The sequence below is a fragment of the Dendropsophus ebraccatus genome, chromosome 12 (assembly GCF_027789765.1).
Source record: "Dendropsophus ebraccatus isolate aDenEbr1 chromosome 12, aDenEbr1.pat, whole genome shotgun sequence".
NCBI classification, from domain to species: Eukaryota; Metazoa; Chordata; class Amphibia; order Anura; family Hylidae; genus Dendropsophus; species Dendropsophus ebraccatus.
Window position 1 is genome coordinate 52,875,302 of NC_091465.1, and position 9,837 is coordinate 52,885,138.

The 9,837-nt window shown below is 42.3% G+C and overlaps 1 protein-coding gene across 1 annotated transcript; it reads right to left on the reverse strand.

The window, feature by feature from the left end:
• Window positions 1–253: 253 nt before the first annotated feature.
• Window positions 254–9,147, reverse strand: RBM7 (RNA binding motif protein 7). The gene is made up of 5 exons (XM_069948253.1): window positions 8,995–9,147; window positions 6,429–6,591; window positions 5,887–5,980; window positions 3,979–4,075; window positions 254–2,520 (listed from the first exon to the last, which is right to left on the reverse strand). Exons 1-5 carry the CDS (start codon window positions 9,082–9,084, stop codon window positions 2,212–2,214), a joined length of 753 nt encoding a protein of 250 aa, XP_069804354.1. The 5' UTR covers window positions 9,085–9,147; the 3' UTR covers window positions 254–2,211.
• Window positions 9,148–9,837: the final 690 nt, after the last annotated feature.

Below are 9,837 nucleotides of genomic sequence, written 5' to 3' on the forward strand. Positions count from 1 at the left end.
ATAATTTTTTTCAATTTTACCGCACATGTAATTTTTTTCTGGCTTCGCAGCATATTTTATGCAAAAATTCAGCCTGTCATTGCAAAGTACAATTTGTGCTCATTAGGGCTCATGTGGGTCTGTAGGTGTAAAAATGCAACTGCTATGGCCTTTTAAGCACAAGGAAAAAAAAAAGAAAATGCAAAAACGAAAATTAGCCTGGTCCTGAAGGGGTTAATATAGACCATATATGCTTCTGTATGTTTTGGAGGAAAAGAAAAAAAAAAAAAAAAAGAAAACTGGAGAATTGCTGTATACTCTTAATTTTATTTTTCACATTGTACATGCATTTTGTTAAATGTATAATTGTATGCAATTGGCATTGTACAACCGATATGGATATATGCAGCGTCTTTTAGTTATGGGGTTTATGAGCAATAAAAAAAAAAAAAAAAAAAAAAAAAAAAGAAACTATCCAATAAAAAATAAAAAACTGTTTAAAAAGATACACTTAAAAGACTAAATACAAAAACAAAAAAATTACCGCTGTCAGGTGCATGGCATACCTATGGTGGACAAAACCAGATTTAATAGTAGTAACACTTCCACAATATCACCCAACTCTCATATTGTGCTTGTTTAAAACTGGTTTATTACAGTATATTGACACTTAGCAGAGTTCCATAAACTTTTGTAACTGAAAACCAGTTCCACTAATCTCAATGGGGTTATTTCTCAAGCATATAAACTGGACTGCAGCAACCCTCATTCAGGTAAAGAAGTTTTACATTTAGCAACCAATGGTTTTTAGGCTGGGTAACTAGTTCCCATAGTACAACTTAATTTGTTCTCAAGAATAATCTCAGAAGCAAATGACAAAAAAAGTGTTACCAAGTTTGTTTCCTATAGTCCAATCCTTGCTTGCAGTCTTCAGGAGCTATGTTCCTTAGAGGTCATTCACACATCGGTATAATTACGTCCTGCGGACTGGACCTGGGAGTTCCCAGCATCATGATTAATTATGATATAGGGAGCTCTTAAACAGTGTAAAAGTTTGAGCTAGTTCACTGAAACAGCTGCGCAGCAGTGTCAGCACACTAGCGCAAACTTTTCAACTGTTTAGGAGCGCCCGACATAATTTATCATGATGCTGGGAGCTCCCAGCTCCAGTCTGCAGGACATGCCCCCTGTAAGGACGGAATGACCCTTTTAGTCTGTGTGCATCTATTTTTTCTACTAAAAGCTGGAGGAAGTAAAACAAAAAGCGAAAGCTTTTTATATTTGGTCCAACAGGGAAGTGGCAGTAAAAAGTGGACTCCTTTAAGTAAAACACTGATGATATAAGCAATATACACAGACTGGCTATGTTAGGCTGCCATATGATACATGCAACACCCTTACACTACGTGATACCCCAAACCACCAAAACAATCATGAGTATAATCAGCATTACATACATACTAAACAAATTTTAGATTTTTTTTCCCCTCTTTTTTACAAATACAACTAGCTAAATAAAATTAAAATCCCAAGTTTTTCATTAAAGATATTATTTAAAAACAAAGACGTTGTCTTCCTCCCCCGTTAAACAAAGTGTCCTTTTTTTCAAATCTTCTTTAAGACTATGTTCACACAATATACAGATGAGCACAAAAAGCAGTTGTTGTAAAGCCACGGCCAGAAATAAACTCATGATCATTAATTCTGGATGTTAGTATGTAGTGGGAAGTAGCCTAAAAGTAAACTTGTCACTTTCATGCTGCCTGAAAAACAAGTCAGAACGCTCCCCGGTGGCTTTCCCTGCACCGCCAACCATGATGATAGATCTCTATTTGGGTATAGGGAGAAATCTATTAATCATGGCCGGTGAAGGAGGCAGAAGGCCCAGCGGCAGCTGCGATGGATTGTATTTCAAGCAGCACAAGTAATGATAGGCTTCCTTAGAAAGAGTTATCCAGGTTTAGAAAAAAAGCACAGGAACTTTCCTACAAAAGAAGCACCACCCATCCCCAGGTTGTGTGTGTTATTACAATTTAACTATTCACGTCAATAAAACTGAGCTGCAAAACGACACTCAAACTTGAGACAACAGTGCTGCAGTTTCTGAAATAAAGCAGCCATGTTTTCCTGAGCCTGGACAATCCCTTTAAACATTGTGAATTTTCTTTTCAGAACACCAATATAAAATACTTCATCATGCATATCTCTCCTTAAAGGTTTACACATTGTCCTTTAATAGCGAGAACTGCGCCATTTATGTTCTCTTCTGTGTTGAGAGCTGTGACTTTCATAATAGTGCTCCTCTTGACTACCCCTGTAATACATGTCCCTGCTGCTTTGGTAAACTTCATTTTGATAAGGATGAGAGGCTTGGCTCCTAATTTTTCGATGGCTGGAAGTGGAGTCATAACGGCCTGGTGCAGCGTGCAAGGAGCTTTGATTATATGAATGGTAATAAGGTGGGTAATTGGAAGAGGAATTGGCGTGGGACATTTCATTGTTGGAACCATGAGAGGACCCTTGTCTGTAATAGTTATTGATCTGTGGAGAGAGGGGAAGAAAAACAAAAAAAAAAGTAAAGACATTAGCTTTATATTCTATACAGCCAAAAAAATGAGACACAAAGAAAACTGGCTACCCACAGAGAGGGAAGAGAAAAAAAAAAAAAAAAAAAAAAAAAAAAAAAAGGTACATTCTTCCTGTGTCAAACTTCCTTATGACAGGTATGGTGTGTGTGCGCGTGTGTGTGTGTGTGTGTCTAAGAGCAGCCATTTTTAAATTTAATTCAATAGAATCTAGTAGTAAAAACGGGTCTGCATTTTGGCATGTTTGACAACCCACTGCCAAACCAGAGAGTAGAGTGGGCACCACCCTATAACCTGAGCGCTAAACCAATGAATATAAGAAACACAGAAGGACTATGAAGAAAAAGCATATGCACAAAAAGGTAGCACATCAAGAAAGAAAGTCTGTATTTAAACAGCCTTACAGTACACAAAATATATACAAAACAAGAGCAGTAAACCTAGGGAGACAAGCCCTAAACGCGACTCAACATTAAAAACACTAAAATGTCATCCTTGGTCCAGCTGGTGTCCCAGCCTGGACTCAACACCCTACCTGATCCCGGACTCAGCACATGAGTACAATGCAAGAAATAAATCCCCCAAACTATTACTAAAATAATGGGTAATGCAGTGACTAATAATGAAAATGCAAAGTGTACTGAAAACAATATCACCATGTGCGGTCCAGTAGATAAAAGGATTGGTCAGGTGGGAGCAGCAAAAACACCCCACGCGTTCCGCTGTACCCGGCTTCCTCAGGGATGTGGGATGGGATGACATTTTAGTGTTTTTAATGTTGAGTGGCATTTAGGGCTTGTCTCCCTAGGTTTACTGCTCCTGTTTTGTATATATTGTGTACTGTAAGGCTATTTAAATAAAGATTTTCTTTCTTGATGTGCTACCTTTTTGTGCATATGCTTTTTCTTCATAGTCCTTCTGTTTGACAGCCCATGTCATTGTGTGGGAGCCTAAGGGTCCATTTACACAGAAAGATTATCTTCCAAAGATTTGAAGCCAAAGCCAGGAATGGATTTGAAAAGAGGAAAAAATTTCCTCTTTTCTTTATGACCTGATCTCTGTTTATAGTCTGTTTCTGGCTTTGGCTTCAAATCTTTGGAAGATAATCTGTCAGATAATATTTCTGTATAAATGGACCCCAAGTGATTTCTTTAAACATATTTTTCACGTGTCTGGAATTCTTGCCACCTTGGGTTAATAAAGTAACTCCCCCCCCCCCCCCCCCCTCTTTTAAATATTTAAACACCTTCCTGCTGGGTCAAGAGAGAGAAGCAAAGTTGTCTAAAGTAGTCCCCCCATTTGCCTTCGTCCATATCCTCTCCCAACCCCTAACTGAACTGGATAGCCATATGTCTTTTTAGCATAGTTACATATATATATTTAGCCAAAGCAGCATGTAAATTTGTGCAGTCACCATTGCTTGTTTCTGAAGAGAATCTGGAGAGTATGGTTTTTGATAGCTTGAAACAGGTGGCGAGTGGTCATGTCTCATGTCAGAATTATAGTCATATCTGCAAAGAGGTGAAGAAAGAAAAAATGAAATTAATTTATGACAGGTCACCTGAACAGCATTGATTATCTTGTGACAATGGCACAAATATGCTTTCACTGTTTGTTACTCTATAAATGACAAGGGTAATTCTAAACACCACGTCTTGAGGAGTATTCCTATTTTGCAATGGTTAGTACCCTTTAAAAAGTGGTCCTAGAACAGACAACTGGCTTCCAAATCAGTGACAGGGTTAGGGGTGCCCAAAGTAAAGGCTACATCATGTGGTCTGATCCCACAGAAGAGCAGAACACAAAATGCTGACTATGAGGAAGAAAGGCCAGAACAGCTTGCTGCCTATGAAGCTGCAAACCTTAAAGGGGTATTCCACTCAAACATAACTTTTGACATGTTGCTGCCCATGGTGAGACTAACAATTACTTCCATACTTATGTTATCTATTTAGTCTTGTTTCTTCAGTTATCAGCTGCTGCTTTCTGCTGAAAACACAACAATCTGTGTGTGAGCCTCTGTCTCTTTGTCTCCCTCTCCCTTCTGAGAGAGAAAAGCTCACACACAGATTTTCGTGTTTTCAGCAGAAAGTGGCAGCTCAAAACTGAGAGAAGGAGACTAAATAGATAACAAGTATGGAAGGAATTGTAAGTCTCTCCATGGGCAGCAACATATCAAAAGTTATGTTTGTTTGAGTGAAATACCCCTTTAAAGACTGCTGTCCATAGTGTCCAGCATATAAGCTGTTAAACCACCAGGCTCTGGCATAGTTGTGTAGTATGGCTGCATTCCTGCCAGTGTCTTAAATACACTAGAGATCCTGCAAAAAAGATATCAGATGCTGGGGGGGAAAAAAAAAAAAAAAACCCCGACGAAATATCAATAGATCCTTTGCTTGATGGCAAAAGATGCTTGGCAAGTTTCATATGGGGTAAAGTGTTACTGTTATAACTTTCAACGTCAGATATGATATATAAACCAAGATTGCAATTTACATTCTTTTCTTTTTTTTTTTTTTTTTTTTTTTTTAGTCATCATGGAAACACAGCACTTCTTTTTAGTCTTTTTTCCCCCCACAAAGAGTGTAAATACAGGAAGTCCTTTGTTTCCCAGGTCATCTACATGCTCACAAAGAAGGCAGTCATGTTATTGACCAACATATTGAGCCTTGAATAATTAATGTAAATTGCAAACTTACTTTAGCTCACATTTACTGTTGATTTCAATTAGGACAGTTATAACGACAGTGCCACTTTAACAAATAGTTGGCAATGGCTATACCAAAACTCAGTATCTCTCAGTAGGAGTGAAGCCTTACTTGCTAAAGAGTTTTCAACTCTGTGAAAAGTTTTCAGATAATTGTGTAAAAATCTATGCCTCTTCTACACTGGTTTTCTAATGAAAGCACAGAAATTCCCCCCAGGGTGTTTTTCTCTGCCATCCATCAGAAAGAGCTTAGTTGTAGGTACTGAATGGCACACGTCAGGTGTCAACAGTTCAGTGTCTTATTGGCCAGTGATTTCTGAGGTAGAGATGAAAGGTAGTCAGTGGAGTTTTATAGTTTCCCAGTGTTTTGGTGCCTTTAGCTTCTGACTATAGGGCCCTTCTGTTGCTCTCTGATGATCACTTGACTGTACAATTAGTACTGTCTCAGGCACCTCACACCCACTGGAGCAGCGAGATGTAAAAGATGAGAATTTCTCACATGCTGCTAATCTCTTAAAGGGGTATTTTTCTGCTATTCAACCGAGCTTGGGCAGGGGGAAGGACACACAAAACTAGAATTATTTCTCTAAACACATCCTGTAGGTTTCAGATTACCTGTTGCCATTTGGTGATGGACCATTCCCAGAGAAGCCACTGTTTTCATGTGGAGAGGATCCTGGATTTACATCCTGAGAGGCATGACTACTTCCTAAAAACATAAGAGGATATTAGTAGCAGATGCAATAATAAAAAGCGACATTTTCTTTTCGTCTGGTATCGGCAAAGCTAACATATACTGTCTCTCCTCTGATGAATATAAGATGCTTATGTCTAAATTATCATATGATGGTATTCTGTAAACCTAACCTGGACAGGATACCACCATCAAAAGTAGTATAAAAGACCAGCGGACAAGCCATTTAAAGGGACTGTAGCATCAGGCCTGGGCTGAAGCACTGGAGGCGGGCTGACCCACCCCCAATAGGAAGAAACCTCCGCCCCTCTATGAAACTGTTGTATTAGAATCAATGGAGCTACATCATAGAGGAATGGGGGTTTCCTCCCATTTTGGGGGTGGGTCAGACCGCCTCCAGTGCTTCAGCCCAGGCCTGATGGTACATTCCTTTTAATGCAAAAAACTAATGTAAGCCATTTACCTGATCTGTACTGGATTTTCAGGGGCCTTCCAAATAGTTTGATCCCATTTAACAAACTCATCCCATATGGAACAGATTCTTCATGCTTGAAATTTACAAAAGCAAATAATTTTGGATTACCATCTTTATCCTTAGGGATCTTAACACTTAGTGCAGGACCAGCCTGGAGGAGGAAAAAAAAAATCCTTATTACACATTACAAAAAAGGGGTTATTACAAAAAAGGGTTTCTTTATTGGAAATGCTCCCAAAAAACACAATTACACATTTTGGTATTGGGCTTGATCACAATATTAAGTGTTCCTGTGATCCTGTAAACTTCTCTCTTATAAGAAGGAGGTCCCCTGTCAGATAAATCACAGACTCTTCCAAAAGTTCCCTGACCTAGGGGATGATGGACCCCATTGCCTCTACAACTGGCACAACCACAGGGGGTACTAGGAACAGACTAAATTCTTCCACAGAACTCTGAACCTAATTTCTGACCAAAACTTGCAGTCAATACATTAAAGGAGAAGTGCAGTAAAAAATTTTATTAAAGTTTTGTATTGGACCCCAAAATTTATACAAATCACAAATATACACTTATTACGGGAAATGCCTATAAAGTGCTTTTTCCCTGCACTTACTACTGCATCAAGGCTTCACTTCCTGGATAACATAGTGATGTCACGACCTGACTCCCAGAGCTGTGCGGGCCATGGCTGCTGGAGAGGACAATGGCAGGGGGACACTGAGGGACACAGGGCACTGGAGGGACACTGAGCATCCCCCTGCCATCATCCTCTCCAGCAGCCACAGCCCACACAGCTCTGGGAGTTGGGTCGTGACATCACCATTTTATCCAGGAAGTGAAGCCTTGAGGCAGTAGTAAGTGCAGGGAAAAAAGCATTTTATAAGCATTCCCTATAATAGATGTATATTGGTGATTTGTATAACTCTTGGTGGACAATACAATACTTTAAAGAGAACCTGTCAGCCCGGCTGCCATGGCGGAGCCTGGCATACCTAACCCTCCCTAGAAGTCCTGCTGACCCGATGCGGAGAAATCACGGCCCGAAGATGAGCGCGCATGTTATACAGATCATTTGAGAGGAGTCAGACGTCCATAGAAAATGACTGAAGCAGTCATTTTCTATGGATGTCGGACTAATCTCTAATGATCAGCACTATGCGCGCGCTCAGCTTCAGGCCGTGATTTCTCCACCCTGGGATCAGGTCCAGGAGTGGGACTTTCAAGAGGGTTAAGTATGCCGGGCTCCACCATAGCAGCCGGGCTGACAGGTTCCCTTTTAACATAGGGTTTTGTTGAAAGACACTGGCAAACTCTTACATTCCCCTATTTTGGATCTGTGCACGGCTTTATGCAGTGACTTTTTGGTTATACAAAACAAAAAAATTGCCCCAATTAGCATAGTCTTTTGCAAGAAAATCAGAATACAGATTTGGGGGGGCAGGGGTTATTTGCAATTGCCCATACACCAGAAATAGCAGGCACCACTACATGAGTGTAATACCAATGCATGTAAACAGTACAAAAGAAAAAGGCTCATGCATACAGTCAGTTCCACATAACAAAAACCCTTATAAAACATGAAACAAGGCAGACATGGTACACTGAGTGTTAATGTAAAACATGTTAAGATTAAACACATTTAGGCATTCACACAACCATGTTTGATCAGTTTTTACCTGCAGGAAACCATCAGGAATTCCCGATACACAAAACTTTGGGATCTTCCCCTAAATAAGATATTTCAGCCAAGTCCACACGGCCATTGTGGGGACAAGAAGAGGATTGCTCTCTACAAGAGATATAACACTTTGCTGCAAAACTACAACTACCAGTAAGCGTGTCGCCAGTGCGTGCAGGGAGTTGTAGTCTTACAACAGCTACAGGGCCAAGGGCTGTGAGCACTGCTCTAGCATACAACCTGCACCCCTCCCACAGCAGCAGGCAGGCTCTCCAGGCAGGCTGGGAGTTGTAGTCTACAGGGCCAAGGGCTGTGAGCACTGCTTTAGCATACAACTTACACCCCTCCCACAGCAGCAGGCAGGCTCTCCAGGCATTCTGGGAGTTGTAGTCTTACAACAGCTACAGGGCCAAGGGCTGTGAGCACTGCTCTAGCATACAACCTGCACCCCTCCCACAGCAGCAGGCAGGCTCTCCAGGCATTCTGGGAGTTGTAGTCTTACAACAGCTACAGGGCCAAGGGCTGTGAGCACTGCTCTAGCATACAACCTGCGTCCCCCCTCCCACAGCAGCAGGCAGGCTCTCCAGGCAGGCTGGGAGTTGTAGTCTACAGGGCCAAGGGCTGTGAGCACTGCTTTAGCATACAACTTACCCCCCTCCCACAGCAGCAGGCAGGCTCTCCAGGCAGGCTGGGAGTTGCAGTTTTGAGAATGCTGCTCTTGTATTTGATCCTTTATAAACATAACTTGTATCACATACAGCGCATTCATACGGTATAAACGCTGCATTAGTTAAGCTGTCCACAACACAGAAGCTAAAACAGCGAGTACAATGGAGAAGCCGAAAAGACCGCGATGCAGTAACGCTTCCTGACCTGAAGGAACAGCTCAAACAGCAGCTCCTCTGTGGCCCTTGGGTCCAAGTTCCCTACGAACAAGGTCCTATCCGCCTCAGCAGCCCCCATACTCGCCAACGAACGAACGAGCGACAGCTCCCCGGATCTACGTCACCTTCGCACGTGATCACACGGTATTGTAGGAAAGGGGCGCGGCGTTTGGCAGGGGCGGGGCGTGAGGCGGAAGCCGAGTGTCCTAATGAAATTCATGTGGCTTCTGCGCGGTAAACAGCTCCACAGTGAGGCGAACTGCTGCTATAGGGACCTGCCTGAAGCAGCTCTGCTACACAGATCACTACTGACATCAGTGCAGTTACCTCCAGCATCTGCCCAGAACTCTCTACAGAACAGGCCAAATTGGACTGTTAGCTTGGAGGACCCTGGGTATCTCATCAATAAGGAAAACCTATAGATATGACTGCCCAGCAATTATAAAGTTATAAAGGGATGCAGCTAACCCACATGATTGGACCAGGGCAGGCTAAGGAAACCTACTGGCACCCCCTAACCGGCAGATACTGCTAAAAGGTACCGACTGGTCAGTGACAGGTGCTGCTCCTGTCACAGAAACATTTCAAGGAGAAATCCGGGCAATGCTTTTACCTCCCCGTCTCCAGCGCTGGTGGTTGCATACCGCCGCTCTGGTCCCCAGCCTCCTGATCTGAGCCACGACCCAGGTCGTGAGGTGTGCCATCCGTCACCGGCTGTAGTGGGGTCCCACCTCAGACACTGACAGACTGAGCGGACTGTACACGTCACAACCCAGGTGCCGGCTCAGACCAGGAAGCTGGCGGGGACCGGATCGCTGTTATGTGGCCACCA